Raw genomic sequence first — 18,339 nt, 5'->3', positions numbered from 1 at the left:
AGAAAGGTTTAAGGAGGAGGAAGAAGGTTCTCAGCATTCAGACTCATTACTTCTCAGTAACATTATGAATTTTGTTATTTTTTCCCCTCTGAAATATTAATGCTGCTGGAAAACTGCATCTGAAAACAAGAGACCATTACTCAAGTTTGATAGAAACGTGCATAGAATAGCAGCCAGCTATGCTCTTCCTTCCAGGCTGATTCAGTTTCTTCCACAAACCAAGTGGCCCAGAGTCCTGTGCCCCACACACCAACTGCTCTCTGGTGGGGCTTAAGCAAACTTCAGCAGCACCTCTCCTAAGATCTTAGCTTATGTGGAACAGGACAGTCATCCTGTGAATCTCACAGCTGCTCCTTTGACCTTACTGTCACACTTGGAAGCAAGCATCAGGGAGTGATTTACCATCATAGATGTAAATGAGACATTCCATGTAGCCAGCAGAATGTGGATGATCATTTTGGTCCCCGATATTTACGGTCAGTGTGTTGGTGGAGCTCATCGGTGGGATCCCGCTGTCCGTGATCAGGATAGGCAGGTAGAAGACCTTGTGTACTTCCCTGTCAAAGGTACGCAGCGCCGTCAGCAAGGCACTTCCATTGTGGAAGTCCTGCAAGTTGAAGTTAGTCAGGCTATCGAAATCACTGAGGAGGTGAAAGGAGAAAGGTGCTCCGTTAGCAGTAGTGTCTTGGTCCTTAGCATACAGCAAAGTAGAGGTCTCGTTCATTTGGACAACCTGTGGAGAAGCTGTGTTTTCCCAGACCACTGGGTTATAATGAGCCTCAAACTCTGGCCCGTTGTCATTTACATCCTGCAGAGTCACTAAAACAGTGGCACTGCCAGTCAGAGGGGGCTGCCCCATGTCAGTGGCAATGACAATGAGCTGGTACTGCGTCACTGTCTCATGATCCAGCAGTCCTGCAACCATCACCCACCCATCACTAGCCACAGAGAACTGGCCACCTGGGTCAGACTTGTTTAGCAGGTGGAAAGAAAACCTTCCATTCAGGCCAGAATCCAAGTCAACAGCGGAAACCTGAACAACTTTGGTGCCGACAGGCGAGTCCTCCCCCAATGCAGCCACTTCGTAGAACTGGGGGTAGAAGACAGGAGCATGGTCATTGGAGTCCTCCACATAGATCACGCAGTGAGCGATGCTGAAGAAATCCATGTCCTCTGCTTTCACAGTCAAGTTGAACACCCTCTCATGAGGCTTCTCAAAGTCAATCTGCTTTTGTAGCCGGATGAACCCACAGCTGTTGACTTCATCTGTCTCTATGGAGAATTTGCGGTCGTTGTCACCATCAACGATGCTGAACGTCACCATGGCATTTTCTCCTTCATCTCTGTCCACAGCAGACACCACTGCAACCTCAGTGTTAATACTCGCATTCTCAGAGACAAATGCGGTATAGATCTTTTGCAGGAAGACTGGAGCTTGATCGTTTACATCAGTCACCAAAATAGTGGCAGTGCCTGTCCCAGTGAGCCCTCCTCCATCTCTGGCCTCAACCACTACTACGTACTTGTCTTCCTTCTCCCGATCCAGGGACCCGAGCACTGTATAGATGGTGCCGCTAACTGAGTCAATTGAGAACAAGTTCAGATTAATTTCATTTTGGACATTCTGAATGATGCTGTATGTTAGCACAGCATTCGAACCAGCCTTTGGGTCATCGAGGTCCACTGCTGTCATTTCCATGACAGGAGTGTCTGCCGGAGAATCCTCAGGGATGTGGCCCATGAAACAGCCATCCAGCACACAGAGGAAAAGGGGTGCGTTGTCATTCACATCCCTCACTTCTATGATCACATCTGCGAATCCAGTCAGTCCCTCTCCACTCTCATCCGTTGCAAGAACAAGAAAGCGCCACGTTGATCGCTTCTCACGGTCTAACCTTTCATTTGCGCTGATCTCACCTGTGTTCTCATTGATGCTGAATTCGCTACTGGCCCCCTGTCCGTGCAAGGAATAGCTAATGGCATTTTGATCAGCCGCTTGGTCGGGGTCTGTTGCAGAAACCTGGAACAAGCCACAGCAGGTAAGTGTTTATGTAAAAGAGAAGGGGAAATCGCTGTTCTTTTATTGATGGCAGTTGGTATTGTGCAGGCTAAATAAATAGCATGCATTTTAACAGCAAACATCTATTGGTTTGAGTCATTCAGGTCAAGTACTCCTTCAATAAACATCACGCACAGCCTAGAGAAACAAATGCTCACGTTTAGACAGACTAATATATTCTACTTCCCAGTGTATTTTGGAAGGAGGAAATAACTGCAGGAAGAACCAAGTGGAAGTAACAACAGATCTGCTGAGCAAATGTTTCTTGTGAAACTCTTCGGAGCTAGAATCCAAAGGCAAACAGGGGCTGCTTCTCTCTGAGCGAACAGAAGGCTGCAAAACCAGGGTGGCCATACATCCAAGCTGCTTATCAGCACAGGCCAGAGAGAACTCCCAGCTCCTCATTTGCATCCAGGGATTTTTTGGGGAGACTGCTAGTCGGGCCAACCAAGCAGTCCTCATGCCAGGGACTGCTCTAACAACAAAACAACAAAGATGATTGAGTTCCAGAGTTGAAGAACAATCCCTGGTAATGTTTATTTGGTAGTATAAATGTAGCCAGAGTCTGTGACTATAAATGCACGAGGTACATGTGCCAACCATGCTATGCTTATACAGTTACTCAAAATACGCTAACTCTGCTTTGTAAAGGAAAGTCATCATATTTTTCAACGTTTAGAATCATAGAATCATTTAGGTTGGAAAAGACCTTTAAGACTATTGAGTCCAACCTTTATTTATGCTGGTCAAGGGGAGCAAGTCTACCATGCAAATTCAACCTGGCTTTATTCTTTTCTTTGCAGAAAGTTGCTAGCTAAATCCTAATACCAGGACTCACCCACCCTAAAGAAACTATCTTTTTGGATTTGTGTGCATGGATGGGATTGAGCTGAACACGAAGTCAGGTTTTGCCCTGCTTTATGCAAACTGCTTTACCTTTAGGACAAGTACAGGCAGATCTGTGAGCTCCTCCAAGACACTGCCCTGGTATTCATTCTGAGTGAAGACTGGTGCTTCATCATTCTTATTGACAACATTGATGATGATAAGAGTGTGGTTTTCCCATTTTCCATCAGAAGCTACAAGCCGGAGCTCATAATGTTGTTCTTGTTCATAATCCAGAGGCTGAGCAATGAAGACAGTCCCAACCTCAGGTTCCACATCAAAAACTCCTTTCACATTTCCTGATGTGATCTGATACCTTAGTTTGGCATTTGCACCTACAAGAGAAAGCAAGCAACCACTGCCTGTCCGCTCTCTGAATGCTCAATCCAGCTCTACACTGTAGACACGTATCCAAGAGAAACCTTATTTGCCCAGACCATTACAGTGTGTGTGGGAGATAAAACATGGACACAGCCACAAACAGAATGGTCCAGGTATGTAATTTGAAGGGTTTGTGTATAGTAGATTGGGGGTTAGGTCTGCATTTATAGTTACAAATATAATTTGCAGTCACAGACAAGCGCCTGTTTATTGATAACAAAGGAAATGTGTGCCTCTAATTTATCATGCTTTCGTTTGCCAATAATAAAAAAGTAACATATTATTAAAATACTAGAAGCCATTTTTGCTCAATGCTTCCTAAGCCTCTTATTTCAAATGCCAATATTCCTTAACTTTTTTTTTTTTAACCACTGGATGGTGCTAAAATGTAACAGAAGTCCTCTATTTTGGGTAAGAATTCTTCTCACAAGAACATTCCACCTGTACAACAGCAGTTGTTTGATTGTTGCGAAGTGTTTAGGAGCAACAACAACAAAAATTAGTGTTTCATGTCTACTTATTTGAAAAGGAAAAAAATACATGATATTGCACACCAGGATAGAAAGCCATTTCCCAAATTAAACAGATGAACTGCTAGGAGTAGGAAGAGTATTTAGCATTTTAAGTTGAGAGTCAACTGTGGATGAGAAGACTAGAGCAACATGGATGGCAAGAAAGTGAAAAGGCCATGCTCAACATTAGCGCTCAGAAGAGCTTGACTGCCTTCGCAGCATGAGTTTGAGCATCACTTGCTAGTCGCTTTTGCCACATTCTCTCAAGTGCAGCAGTCGGTTTTAAATGGCCTCTTTACTTCTCCGTCATGGGCACTAAAAGGCACAGGCATTACAGCACTGCCACCAAAAGGAATGGTCAACTCCCACCTCCTCCCAGCAGTGCGTTCCTCTGGTGCTCATTTGGGGTCTGTCACCAGCACATCAGCTTGCCTTCTTTTTTTCAATGGGTTTGTGTTTCTCCAGCAAGTAGAGCTGGGCCAACTCATCAAAGGAGCACAAAAGCCGCAGCAGAAGCAAAGACGGGAACTGCCTGGTGGTGGGTGCTGTTGGACTGGCTCAGCCCACGTGGTCTCACCACACCATAGGGACAGTTTCACACAATCGGAGCTGATGTAAGTGTGAGCCCAAAAAGAAAGTCTGGCTTATCCCTTTTTTCCTGCCTTATTCCTGCTTTCTCCCTCCCTTAATTTCTGGCCATGTCATCTCACATTTTCCACTGTTTGTCAGATTCTTCCACAAGCATATTCAACCCACTAACTCCCCAAAAAGGACACAGGTTTGGTTTTCTTGCTATAGTAAAGTAAGTAAAAATGACTCCCAGAGAGATCTGGAAAGCACAGGAGTCAGCACAAAGCAAGCACATGCTCAGGAGTGAGTGAGTTTTTATGTTGCCTCTTGTGAAGTTACAGCAGGGTTGTGACTACAGGTGATTTCATTTTGCCCCAAAGAGATTGCAAGCAGGCTTAACCTTTGCACTGCAAACTTGAGCACCTAATAAAAGAAAATGCTCCCATGTGCCCAGAATTTCTCTCCTCACTATTAAAAATGCTTGAAATGATTAATCATCTCCTGAATGGAGAGATTTATTTGCCCATGGAGGAAGTAGCCCTACACACAACAACACACAGTAATACTAAGAGGACTTAGAAAGACATGCAGGGTCCACTCACCCTCATCTTCATCATCTGCTGTTGCTGTCACAACAGGACTTCCAACATCCCTGTCCTCATCTATGCTGACCTCATACACTGATCGAGGAAATACCGGAGCGTTGTCATTCACATCACTGACAAAAATCCTTACATAGGCTGTGTCTGAGAAGGAGAAGCAAGGGGAACATGCAGACCAGAAATGGCAGAGGTGGAATACCTTGTTGTATTCCAGACAGTTCACGTATCCCCCAAGTCTAGAAAAGTTAAGGAACTCAATCTCTGATATCTTTTACCCAATATATAATTCCCTACTGGCTTTACCTGTGTTGGGCTGCCCCTGAACACCAGGTCTAGCAGATTCTGAAGAGTCCTGAGACTGGACTTCAATCAAGTAAGAGGCTCTTTTCTCTCTGTCAAAAGATGCACGGGTGGAAATAATTCCTGTTTCAGGCTCAATGGTGAAGAATTGGTAATCCTGACTAGCATCTTTCAATATTAAGTAGCGAACCTAAAAAGGAAATAGTTAAGAGAGGTTGCATTTTCCACTTTCATTTGTATGTCCAAGTGCTGTGACCTCCCCCTTCCCCAGTAGCCTCCTGGGTCTGTCTGCAAAGTAGCGACACTCTATGGAAAAACAGTTCATCTGGACATAATTTTTCTAAGTCTTTTCCCATTTTGATATAAAAAACCAGAAGAACATCAGTACCAGTGATATCAAGGCCCATCAAGACCAGTACATAATCTCCAACAGTGGCCAGTAGAAGCAGTTAAGAAAGATCATGAATAACACAAGGACAGAGAGTGTACGGAATGACATCTTCCCTGGTGTCTCCCCCACTTCTAGCAACCCACTGATCTAAAAAAAAAAAAAAAAAATGCAGCTGAGAATTTGGGTCCTGTTCAACAGGACTGAACAAATGAAAACCTCCACTGATGAAAGCGATTCACATTTTTCCTTTTAACAAAGGTTTGGTTTCCTCCTCTGAAAAAAACATTTCCACCTCCACCCCCAAGGCATGCCCAGAGCACTGCCAGGCAGTTCTACCACACAGGTTGCTCTTCAGAAGTTGCAAAATGACAGTTACAGAACAGCAGATCTCTACTAGCCAGAATTCCCTCCCGGAAGAGCCAGTAGGATTTTCAGAAAAGGCACAGGAAAATGCGCAGGAAATGAGCAGTTTCCTTCATAACACTGCTTTTTCCTAGGTTTGGGTCATTATGACAATGATGGTCAAATATTGGTTTGACCAACCATTTGACCAATGATGGTGAAATGAAATGTTACTTAGTTGACTATATTTAAACGGCTGTGTTTAACTGACCATAATCACTGACGGTCAATTAAATAATGAGCTGAAGAGGCAAGAGTTTGGAAACATGTTCTGCAGCCACCTCTACCTGTCTTGTCATGGTAGCAACCCTGAGAATCATGCAGCAGTGTTTTGTCACGGTTGCTAGATCAGGATGAGGTGTTATGATGCAGGATCCCAAGATCGTGAAGAGCATCTTCTCTGCCTGCATCCCATATTATATGCATCAGGTGTATGCTAGACAAATGCTTGACAAGTGCTGTAAGAATTGTTTGTGGCTCATTGCCCTATCATCTGCTGTCTGCACACTCACACTAATTACAATACTAAAACTTGCCTATTGGGAGGAAAAGAATTGGATGTAAGGTCAAACCTCTCCATGTAGGCCAGAATCCAAGTCCGTAGCTAACACCTGAACCACAGATTTGCCAACATCAGCTCCTTCTGGCACAGACGCCTCGTAGTTAGAAGACACAAAGAATGGAACATTATCATTGACATCTGCAAAAGGAGGTGATGGGGACCACAGTGAGAAAATGTTTGAAGACTTTTTTTACTGTATTTTTTTCTACAGTCATAATTTTGCTTGGAGGAAGGACTCACATTGTTCATAGTAAGACGCAATCCTGCTTTGGGTCTTCCCCTTTCCATGGCTGCTGTCAGGAGGCATTTTATAGACATCAAGCAGTTTCTGGGAGACAGTGGCCTAATCTCAGCTAAGATACTAGCTAATGATTTGACCAGTGATCTTCTTACAGTGAGTCCATGAATGCCAGGACCAGGAGGCCTTTCATCCACAGTCTGTAGCGAGCTGGCTATCTACAGCAGTATTCAATTTCATCATTTTATTAAGGGCTGATTAACATACAATGGAAATTAAAATTGCAGAGTCTATAGAGTTGACAAGGAATGTGTGTAAAACAGTCTTTCCTGGCCTTTGCAGGAAAGTTATGTTAGGCCGTAGGACCTAATGATTATTTAGGATGCAGTTGCACATTAGCCTCCTCTCATCCAACTACTGGCCAATGTCCAAAGAAAGCACGTTGATCTTCCCACTCTTGTCATCCTGCTCTAAGCCATGGGATCCCCCTTCCCACGAGCTGGATCACACAGCCCTGTGTCGACAATGCTCATTTTGTTGCTCTGAGAGAGAGAGATTGACTTTCTGGAGAGAAAAGGGCTAGCTGTGATCTGACACGCTCTGCAGCAGTGTGATCGCCAGATCCCACGCAAGGGACGTGGTGGGATTGTGCAGGTGAAGGAAAGGAAGGGCTGCCCTGGTAGCGACCGTCTGCAATCAGGTCAGATTAGGCACAAGGCAAAGCCATGTTAAGCTTGTATCAGTGCTGGTCTTGCCTGTCTTCCCTGCCTGACCCCTGTAGAGATCTACACTGGAAAAAATACGTCCAGCGTTTTGAAGGGCCAGTTTCTGACACATTTTCTCCCTAAAACTGCTGTGTAGGACCAGGTGAGCGCAAGGGACAGGCTGGAGAACTATGGCAGGACTGACTCGGATCCATTTAAACTGCTCTGGAATCACGTCTGCCTGCTCAGCCCATGACAAATCAGTTTGGGTTCCTCTTTGTCTGTAAGACAACTAAACTCAGAAATGCTGTGTGGTCTCCTACACCTCTTTGCATTTTTTACAGTTTAACAGCCACATTTTAAGAAGTAATTTTCCTGTGTCATGGCAAAGTGCCAAAACAGAGGGGCTGTAATGACAGTTCCTCAGATCCATCTGTCTTTATGAAGAGCAGACAAAATTCTCAATATCTCATTCTGCAAACCCTTAAGCACACATTTAGTTTTACTACTGCCGCATGACTCCATTGATTCTGACACGCAACTATTTGCAGGACCAATGTCTTAAATGACTTTTTTTTAAAGTTGTCAGTGTGGGCTCCCGTAAATCCAATTTTCTTTCTCTCTTACATGCATAATCATCTGTGAAAACTTCTTTTCTAACAGGTTTTCTTTTTCATATTTTATAGAAGAGAATATGTCTTGTTAGAGATAAGTTTCAGCAAATTCACTGAGCAAGGTAAGGAAAACAAGATGCTATAAAAGACTTACTTTTCTCTGTGCTTGTGCATAAATAAAGGACAATTCTGCATATGAAACTTTCTGGTGGTTATTTCTCTCTTAAAGGTGTTTAACTTGCTTTTTTCTCCCACTAATGCATATGGGTGCGTGTAAACCTTTTTTTGTATGTAATACTAAATTATTGAAAAAGGATTTTTGCTTGTGAGCAAAATGAAGTTTCTATCAAATTCCGATACCAGTAACTGCCCTATAGCAAAAATCTTTTGGCACAGGGTCCATAATCTACAATGAGGCTCAGACACTGACTTGAAGCACTCTTGCTCTACGAATCTCAAGGGTTTTTGCATTGGTGGACAGTGGAAGACAGGACAATGCTGTGATAAAGTGAAGCAGGGGAATTAGATTCCCATTCAAATTACCACTTAGGTCTCTCATTTCCATGGTGGTGAGCAAGACAAATGTTTTTGTTGGAGACTTCACTTTTTCATATCTTCATCCAAATGTCTACATATCAGAAGTAACTCCACTAATGCTTCAAAAAGCAGGGACTAAAATCAGATTTATACTTTCATGTGGATCTACAGGAGTGCAGCCTTACAAAAAGACCCTACTATAAGGAGAGTTGGATCAAATTTTTGAAAATTGCACCTATTGTAAGGACCCTTGCACTTTCATTTCTAGAGTTTTAATCTCAGTGTTCAACAGAAAATTCCAAATGTTATATTCATAACCTGAAAAGAATGTTATATTCATGACCCCCCTAAAAAGATATGAAACACAATCCCAACCTATCTGGGCTGTTTCTCTTTCTGTAGCACAGAATATTTCCAGTAATATTCATCTCCTTTCAATAGCTTGGGGACATTTACTGAATTTCTCATCTTATCAAAAGAAAATCTTTCCAATTACATTTATAAAAGCAGGCACTAGTGTTGCATAAGCATTCAGACAGTCCATTTTTGCACTATCACATTTCCACATTTGATAGTTGTACTTAGAAATCATCTCAAATAGAGCCTTTTAATGACTGCATGACTTTCTTTTACCGTATAGAAACGTACAAAGCGTTTGTAGGTGGCTTGGCATTTCATGGATGTTACCTTAATTCATGGTGCTATACTAAAAATAACAAGAATATTGTTCTGAATGAGCTGTTTGAACAGCAGCAAAGCTTACCTGTTACGTTCACACAAACAGTGGTAAAGGAAGCTAAAGGAGTCGTTGCTACATTTTGTGCCCGGACTGTCAGGGTGAAAAACTTAGTTGTCTCAAAGTCAAGTGGTTCAGCGACTAGAAGAGAAGCAGATCCATCAGCTCTGTTTGGCTTCAGATAGAAACGAACTGGCATGTTAGTCTCTGGAACTTGACCCTCCTCCAGATTGTACGTAACCCTCGGATCACCAAGAGGGGATGTGGCTTTGATGGTCTGAAGAAGAAAAGAGCCACCACATATGTTCATGAAGCACAGGACTGCAAATGTTAAATGTTCAGTTTGATGGCAAGAACATATACGCATGTATGTTCTCCAAGAACGTACATGCCTGTATGACTTGGATAACAGACAAAAGAGAAACAGTCTACAGAGCTGAATTTCATTTTACAACATTTAGGTTTGATGCAGGTCATTAATCAACAGTACATTTACCTGCCTCTCAACGTGCCAAGAAAGAACTGCATCGCTGGCTAAAGGAAATCCCTCCTCTCTCCACCTTCCAAAACAAAGGCAATCCAAAAGGAGACCGTTTCTCCACCGAGTTGTACATCTTACCAAGCAAGATACACACAAAACCTAAATTGTTTGCAAGTGCTTGGATGTTATATACAGGAGGAGGAAGTCAGGAATTATCTGGCAATTTATGGAAGAGACTATCCTTAAAGAATAAGTCTGTACAGGTTAAAAAGGAATTGGTTGGGGTTAGAAGAGCCCAAAGCAAACTACAGCTTTCCATGCTGTAGTGCTAAACTGAGAAAAGCTGTAGGAAAGATGCAGGCAGGCAGCATGGTCCACTGAGGATGGAGAAGTGAGGAGCTGGCCCTTGGTGGGAACACTCGAGGATTTCCCACACAGGCAGGGCACGGGTCTTGCTTCTCATTCAAAGCCACTGTCTGCAGGAACACACACCCTGAGGGCTGCTGGTGTAAGAAGTCACCGGGAAAACGGCTGCCAGCTGAAAGACCGGCCTCTTCTGCAACAGGTACTGCTGACAAACACTAACGGGTACACAGCTGTGAAGGCTGATAAGGAAACAGCACAAGGCAGGGAGGTTGCAGAGTGGGCATCCACGCACTCTTAACGTGGAGACAGAGCACAACAGAGGAAGAAGTTGAAGTGAAAAGAAGTGGGAGGGAAGTAATTGCACTTTTAACATACCACTATCTTGGTGTCACGAATGGTGTTTTCGGGGATGGTTACCCAGTATCTGCTCTGCTCCCACCGGGGCGGCTGGCTGAGTGCATTGGTGACAGTTACCGTCAACTCCACGATGCTGCTTCTGTTCCCTCCGTCTGTGGCTACAATATAGCAACTAATGCGCGTTGTCTATGAAACAAAGAAGATTGAGGACATTTGCAAACCAAATCAAGAGATTGCAATTAACCCTCTGCAATGGACTTGAGGGGTTGGAGGTCGTTCTGTTCCAAGCAGAGAGTCGCATTACCTGTGATAGCAGGTGGTTCACGTACACCCAGCCGGTGCTGGGGTTGATCTGGAAGTATTCCGGTTGGTGCTGTAGCATTGAGTATGTGACAGCAGCATTCACACCTTGGTCACTGTCATGAGCTGCAACGCGGAGGAAACTCGTCCCCACTGGAGTGTCTTCGCTGAGGAAGTCTTTGAAAAGACAAAAGTATTGTCAGCAGGTCTTGCTCTGACTTACCAGGCTGTGTAATAGAAACGCTCCTGTAAAAAAAAAAAAATAAATCTCTTCATGTGAGATTAAATGTTTCTTGTAATGAGGCAGGTTATAAAGTATGGTGACTAATAGAGTGTCTACAGTCCTCCTTTAGCTTCCCCTTCCCTTTCCCCTGACACGCTGGGTTGTTTAGTCAGTTGCTGGTGAAGCAGGTTTACCGCTGCCAGCACTCCTGCCTCGGCACCCCGGCACCCACAAACCCCGCAGCCGCCCCCCCGCCACGTCAGATCACAGCCCAGGCTGCTGGGCTCAGCCACTGACAAAAGCAGGTTGGCATCAAAAGGAATTTTGTGTGAATTGTATTAATCCTGAATGCGAGTGGTGGCAGCAACGTTGCTGGCGGGAGGCAATAGCTAATCACAAAGCATGAAGACTAGAAGCACAGTGAAGATCCCCCCAACACCCCAGCATTTTGGAGAAGATGCCCAGGGCAAGGCTGCTGTAAGGATTTTATATGTTCCCCTTTCCTTAGGTCTCACTCCCTGTTCCCAGCAATCCACCTCAGATAGCGGCTGTGCCTTTGTATCCATAGTCCTAGACAGACTTCCTTGGACCTGCTTTTATAAACATCATCTGAAAATCTGGCAGTTGAGAGTCACACAGCTGAAGTACCCATTGCACAGAAAAGTAATTTATTTTGTCTTCCTAAAGCCTGATTCCTGTCAGGGACACCGACAAAATGATGGGAAATTGTGAGCAGTCATTTCCTACTCCCCTCCTCCCTGTGAGGCATAATTTTATACAAAGCTATTGCAGATTGCTCTGATCTGATTTTGGTCCTTCTCTTCCCCCCAGCTTCAGCCATCCAGCCCCAATTCCTCCTCCAGGTAGCTATGGGTGCTTGCCTGGTCGGGTTTTTGAGCCATTTCCATGCACCAAGGCTCCATCAGCTCAGTGTATTGAAACAGTGGGAAGGGTGTCGCGGTTAGGTTTAGACAACCCAGTCAGTGTAGCTCATCACTTCTGGTTCAGTAACTGTTTCGTATCTTTGATCCCCCTTGTGTGTGTCTCCTTTAGTATTTCTGAGGTGGGACAATCAGATTTGCACACCATTTATAAAGTGGAGTGGCCATGTTTTCTGTTTTGGTTTTCTTCCTTAATGTCTACAAGTCTGTGGCAGCGGGGCAGTAAAACCTTAAACCACCACCACTGCTTGCTCCGTGAAGACAAATTTGAGCTTTAATTAGCTTCCCTTGTCCCCCAGGATATTTAGTTGGCCTAGGATTCACGTCCCTGGTATGTCAGTAACAGCCAAAGCTGCTCTCAGAAGAGATTTACTGACACTAAAATAGATCAATGAAAATGGAATTAATTGCTAAGAAACACTGTAAAATATCCTTTTTTGTGTGTGTGTTTAAATTTATGCCTTTATAGTAAAATCCTGTTAAATCGCATTGCAAGAAACAATACAAAATTACTTGGAAGGGCCGTACTCTCTCATTTCATGTACTTCTGCTTGCTGCTGGCATAACTCTAACACTTACCATACCATCCCTACTGTATAGAGTTAAGCAATCCTTTAATGTCTGTTTTGCAGGCAGAAGATAAGATGCATGGCTTAAATCAGGGATTTGACCAACATCCTAGTGCAGAGGAATAAAGAACCAGCAGTTTCCAGGAAGAATAGAAACCTATGACTAATGGCATTTGATCTTGTTAGAGAAGAAGCTATTTTTAATTCTGTGACGTGCAAACATTGATTACTTATGTATAGATGCTGGAAAAGTGCTATGCATAAAGTGACCTCGTTATCTGCCATTTCCCCATCCCAAAGGACTGCTTTTGCTTCAGGACCTTTGCTGGTTCTCTGCGTTCATGAAAAAAGAAGAAAATCTGTCCATTCCTCAGAAGTGCTGAAGTCACCATAATTACAAAATGTGACCTCTCAGCTTCACTACTTTTGAAAAAAATAATCCCGGGCAGTTTCAACTGAAGGACATGTTTGAAGGTAGAGGAGAAAGGTTCATCTTTGCACAAGCATTACCTTTACCTAAAGGACTTCTCTGCTCTGTCCTAAAATATTTCTCTTCAGTAAGATCACTCCCACTTGACTTCTCAGCGCTGCTTTGGCCGGGTTTGCAGAAACCACTGGTAAGAACGCAGAAATGGCTAGTCCCAATCTGCACATTTTAACCAATTAGGCACTTGGAGTTAGTTGTTATAAAACACTCTAAAAGGTGCAACACAATTTTCTTTCTGTCCTTGTGCATAACTCTGAAGCGTGGATATATACTTAGACTATTTCCTAGCAGGTCACTTCTCCCTGTTAAAATCCTGCCATGCAAGCATCCAGCTTCTTTTTGAATCCTGCTAAAATGCTGGCCTCTGTGATGCTGAAGACAACTGACTTATGAGCCATCTTCAGTTTAATAAGGTATTGGTCAGTGCTTTGCCCGATGTGACATTTCCACAGAACTGGCAAAACATCTCCAAAATGGAGTTCTTATCACATGCATCATCAACCATTGTTTGCCATTTTGAGGCAATTACACAAGGAAGGGCCTGTTCTAGTCCAGCAACTAGGGAGTGCGCTTGTCACTTGTGGGTGACATCAAGTGTACAGGGTCCAAGTGTACTGAAGTGCAGGATTTTACTGGAGCAGCATCAAGTAAAATTAAATGGGAGACTGATGAAAAGCACATGATGTGGGGATGAAAAAGGGAATGGCACCAGGGCAAATGGGAAAAGCGAGCTCAGCAGCATAGTTGCAGGAGGCATCAGGGCTCAGGGGCAATCGCAGGCTGGAAGCCAAGGATTTTGGGCTATTTGACAAGAGATAAATACCACTCCAGCCTATGCTAACAGAGGTGATGTGTCAAAGAGACACAGATGACAATTGCTCTTCTAGTCGGGGCTGATGACTTCTCAGCTAGGATGTCATGTTGTGTTTTGGGACGTTGAATAAAAATTCAACATGCAGAAAAACTAGGCAGGGAAAAGCTGCAAAGGGAAGGGATCAGATCTGCCTGATCTGTAGGAGTGAAGACTGTCAATGTTTTTAAGAGTATTGCAATGAATAAAGAAGACAGTGATCAATTCTGCGTATTTCCACTGACAATGAATTAAGAGGTAACAGGCTTAGTTGGCAGCAAAGGAAGACTGGTCACCTAAAAAACTGACTACTGTTACAAGGAACTACTAAACAGGTTTACGTTGCAGTACTGGGACAGGTGGTTAAGAAACACTTACACTGATAGCGACTGTTCTCAAACCTGGGATCGTTGTCATTGACGTCAGCAATAAGGACAGTGATCTGACACACGCCGATCAGCGGTTCCTGTGCCTGGTCGGTAGCAGTAACAGACAACGTATACTCCCTCTGCTTCTCCCGGTCAAAACTCTGTGTGGTTGTGATGATTCCTGGGAACAGAGACACCTCCTGTTCTGCGTGTCACAGCCTCGGGACTGAATTTGCAGAAAAGGACCCGTGCATCTTCTGCACAAGGGGAAGCTCTGGCCGCACGCAGCACAATGTCAAGCTTAATCCACACCATCCCTGCAACGCGTGTCTTGGACAAGACCAGCTCCAATTCCCCTGTCTCTCCTCTCCTCACATGTTACATGCTGCCAGCAGTCAACAGCTTTCTTTCCTGCTGCCCTGATGAGGAGCTTCAGTACCTTGTTGTCTCACTCCTCAAGGAGCACAGAAGGACTTTCTCCTCCTCATCGAGAGGTTTACTCTAGTGATAGTTCAAGTAACTGAATATTTCAAAGACAGCTCATTATTACTTTTGGGAAGAGTCACACCACAGAAGGCACAAGTGATGTGACCAAAGTCATGTCTACTACAGGAGCTGGAGGCTGCCTCATTGAACAGATTAAAATTGGGAAGAATCACGTAGCTCAGTTAACAAATCAAACAATTTTCTCCAAACCTTCAGTTTTTCCTCTCTGCTAACCAAGTCTCTCCTTGTCTCAGCTCTTTTCTTCTGGTTGGCAGATTTTAAACTGGCCTTGAGGCCACTTCCAGACCTACGTCTCTGCTACGCTAGGGACCAGGATTCTGTTGCTCTGTTGCAGGTCCTTCCAGTCTCCTGCACAGTCCTGGACATGCAAATATCCCATTTTACTGTTTTAACTACAGAAACATCAACAACTGTTGTAACTTCTTCATCTGAAATGCATCAAGACTGCCTGTCACTGCCCTGTTCTGGTATGAGGATTTTGCCTCTGTACGCACTTCACTGCACCTCGTATTTGTGCATGAGATGAGAAATAAACCTTGGCCACGCTAAAGGGAAGAACAGACTCAAGCTGGTAAGAGTCACATTTTCTGCTCTGCATTTTAATAGCTACACTTGATTCAATAGGCAGATAACTGATACAGAATAGCTTTTTATCTTCTTATTGAACTGGGGTTTGTTTCCCTATTTAATTTGTTGTTTAAATCACTGTAATCTTAACTTAATCTATGTGCACGGCTATCCATACACTCTGAACTTTTTCCAGTGTTTATTCTATAAGCTGTTACAGCTAACCCTGCAGTTAAACTGTTAAAGCATGAGCCCACATGGACAACACTCACAGAGTGGCATTCTCATTACAATACAACAGCGTTTTCATTTTATCTCAGTAACCTGAAAGCTACTGACCTGTGTCTGGGTCGATGCCGAAGCCTAGGGAAGCTCCGTCTCGGTGCATGAGCCCATACTTCACCTCTCCGTTGATGCCAAGGTCTGCATCGTAGGCTTCTACCTGTAGCACATATGTGCCTGGAGGCTGATTCTCTAGAACCCAGGTGCTGTCGCTGTAGTAAGCGCACTAAAAATATACCCAAACATCCAACCCTATATATTACACAGAGCCACATGAATTTGCTGCACAGTATCAATACTTTTTCCAGTGCATCTGAGAAGAACTCAGAAGAAAAACACTTCTATTACTTATACTCACAAAGAGATCAAGCTCTAACGGAGAGGGAGTAAAAAAAGAGAATGAAGAGTTTACACTTTAAGTATGAAGAAAGCTGGCTGCGTGTTCACTTACAGATTCATTCTGCTCTGCAAACACAGTCCCTTCAGCCCACCGGCAATCACCAGTAGCCAAGGAGAATCTATAACCCCAATTATGGGTGGGTAAAGAATATCTGCAGAAAGACATCTTACCTCTCTGAAGACAGGCTTGTTGTTATTAATGTCGTTAACTCCTACAATAACCTCAGCAAAACTGCTGAGAGGCGTGGGTCCCCCGGAGGCATTGTCGTCTATCGCAGTGATGTTCAGTGTGTAATGTGGCCCTTTCAGGTTGGGCGGTGGGTTTCTGCGGAGTTTAATGATACCTACATTTGGGAAGCATAAAGTGTCATTTTATTTTACCATGTAAACAAACAAACAAAATCAAGTGAGCATCACATTCCTCTGCCACTATATTGTTGGTTCAGTTTGTATTTTGGTTGCAAAGCACAGGAATTTCAGACTGCACTGTCCTTGGACCAGGATCCCAAGTTTTGCTTGATATTTGGAGAACGACCATCATATTAAAGAGCTAATTCTCACTGATACAAAGCATCCCCATTTGCAGATTATTTAAATATGATACTTTCTTATGTTTTTGACACACAGGTGAAGCAGAGTCAATACAGATTAGACAGTAAATAACTGTGTTCTAAAACCTCTTTCCTTACCTTTCTGACTATCCAGCTCAAAGTTGCCCTCCTCATTGCCTCCTGTAATCAGATAGAGCAGCCCATCTCCATCAGGGTCCTTTGCCCGAACAGTAGCCACTAAGGTACTGGGACCAGCATCTTCCGAAAGGAAAGTTGTGTAACTGATGGAAATAAGGGAGCAATGGCAGCACATTCAGTATCAGGACAACCATCGCCATGTTAACCGTCAGGCAAGGCTATAAATTCATTCTGAATGTATGGTTTTTTAAGCTTTGGCCATGCAACCATGGAATCTTTAATCAGTTTAAGACAAGCCCATCTTTGCTTTGCATAGGGTATGTATTTTGGGATTGTAATCCTGCATTTTTGGTATACATAATTTCCAAGAATCTTTTGGAAGATGTTGATATGCACCATACTACATTGCACTGCAAACCAGGATCACTTATCTCCTAAAGATGAGAAAAAGGACTAGTATCTGTCATGCAGTGTCCCTATATACTAATGGAAAGCATCAGATACTACAGACATGAATGTAAAACAGTATTTCATTTTGTAAATAAATATATGCATACTTTGCATTTAAAATGTGTCCATACTTTAAACTTGTGCAAAAATTAGAAATTGTATTCATTCAGGAAAGGAAAGAAGGCATTTTAAACAAGCAGGGCCTCATGAAATTATCTTATAATACAGTCTGCTGATTATAAAATTAAGTTTTAATGTTTGCTAACTACCATCTTTATCTGTTGTATATTTATACATGGACAATCAATTTGCGATCTAGAAGTCAACACAGTCAAAATCATTCCCTATAGAGTTAGGTCTTTTATTCATTCTGTTCTCTCTCTATAAAGTCAATATGCTGGTATCACAACTAGTGTATTTTTTTGATACGATCTAGAAATGAAAGGCCAACTTCTAAAGCTTCATACAACTTCATACAAATTAACCTTCGATTTCACTGGTACTTATAGTTGCACAAAACAAGAAGTTTAGCCAAGTGTTATGAAGGTTACACATATGAGTAACATCTTTAAAAACCAAAGCAGGCGTTCAAACTGGCTTACACGGGCTGGGAGAAGACAGGAGCCTCGTCATTCACATTGGCCATCCGAATCCGCACAGACGCTGTCCCTGTCCGAGGGGGATGTCCTTTATCGACAGCTATCACCACAAACTCATACATATGGTTTGCTCGCTCAAAGTTCAGCCTCTGGTTAGAATTGATGACCCCGTGATGCGTGATGGAAAAATCAGTGCTCTGGATGAAGTAAGTGATCTCAGAGTTGGAGCCAGAGTCGCAGTCTGTTGCAAGCACTATGAGAGAACGCATTTAACAGAACAGTCATGCTGCAGAAGGGTTTTGGTTACGCTACTGCCTACCAAATCAATTTCAGATACTTTTTTTTTTTTTTTGACAACAGATGTCACCTAGATCTGTTTTATCCATAAAAGCCTTATTTTTATTGTAAGAG

At 43.3% G+C, this 18,339-nt stretch overlaps 1 protein-coding gene across 1 annotated transcript in view; it reads right to left on the bottom strand.

Annotated features, from left to right (window-relative positions):
* The window catches only part of LOC104157715 (neural-cadherin-like), a gene marked incomplete at its 5' end in the record, with an annotated part of 41,952 nt that overhangs the window by 16,869 nt on the left and 6,744 nt on the right, over nucleotides 1-18,339 (bottom strand). The window contains 13 exons of the mRNA XM_009695151.1: nucleotides 403-2,020; nucleotides 2,996-3,279; nucleotides 5,010-5,153; nucleotides 5,313-5,499; nucleotides 6,675-6,802; nucleotides 9,521-9,770; nucleotides 10,716-10,883; nucleotides 11,002-11,174; nucleotides 14,446-14,616; nucleotides 15,849-16,017; nucleotides 16,362-16,534; nucleotides 16,880-17,022; nucleotides 17,932-18,181. Of these exons, the coding sequence (XP_009693453.1) occupies nucleotides 403-2,020; nucleotides 2,996-3,279; nucleotides 5,010-5,153; nucleotides 5,313-5,499; nucleotides 6,675-6,802; nucleotides 9,521-9,770; nucleotides 10,716-10,883; nucleotides 11,002-11,174; nucleotides 14,446-14,616; nucleotides 15,849-16,017; nucleotides 16,362-16,534; nucleotides 16,880-17,022; nucleotides 17,932-18,181 (3,858 nt within the window). The remainder of the gene's footprint in view (nucleotides 1-402; nucleotides 2,021-2,995; nucleotides 3,280-5,009; nucleotides 5,154-5,312; nucleotides 5,500-6,674; nucleotides 6,803-9,520; nucleotides 9,771-10,715; nucleotides 10,884-11,001; nucleotides 11,175-14,445; nucleotides 14,617-15,848; nucleotides 16,018-16,361; nucleotides 16,535-16,879; nucleotides 17,023-17,931; nucleotides 18,182-18,339) is intronic.

This window comes from Cariama cristata, unplaced genomic scaffold (assembly GCF_000690535.1).
Source record: "Cariama cristata isolate BGI_N322 unplaced genomic scaffold, ASM69053v1 scaffold14522, whole genome shotgun sequence".
Lineage (NCBI taxonomy): Eukaryota > Metazoa > Chordata > Aves > Cariamiformes > Cariamidae > Cariama > Cariama cristata.
The sequence above is the reverse complement of the archived record's forward strand: the minus strand, read 5'-3'. Positions and strand labels throughout refer to the sequence as shown.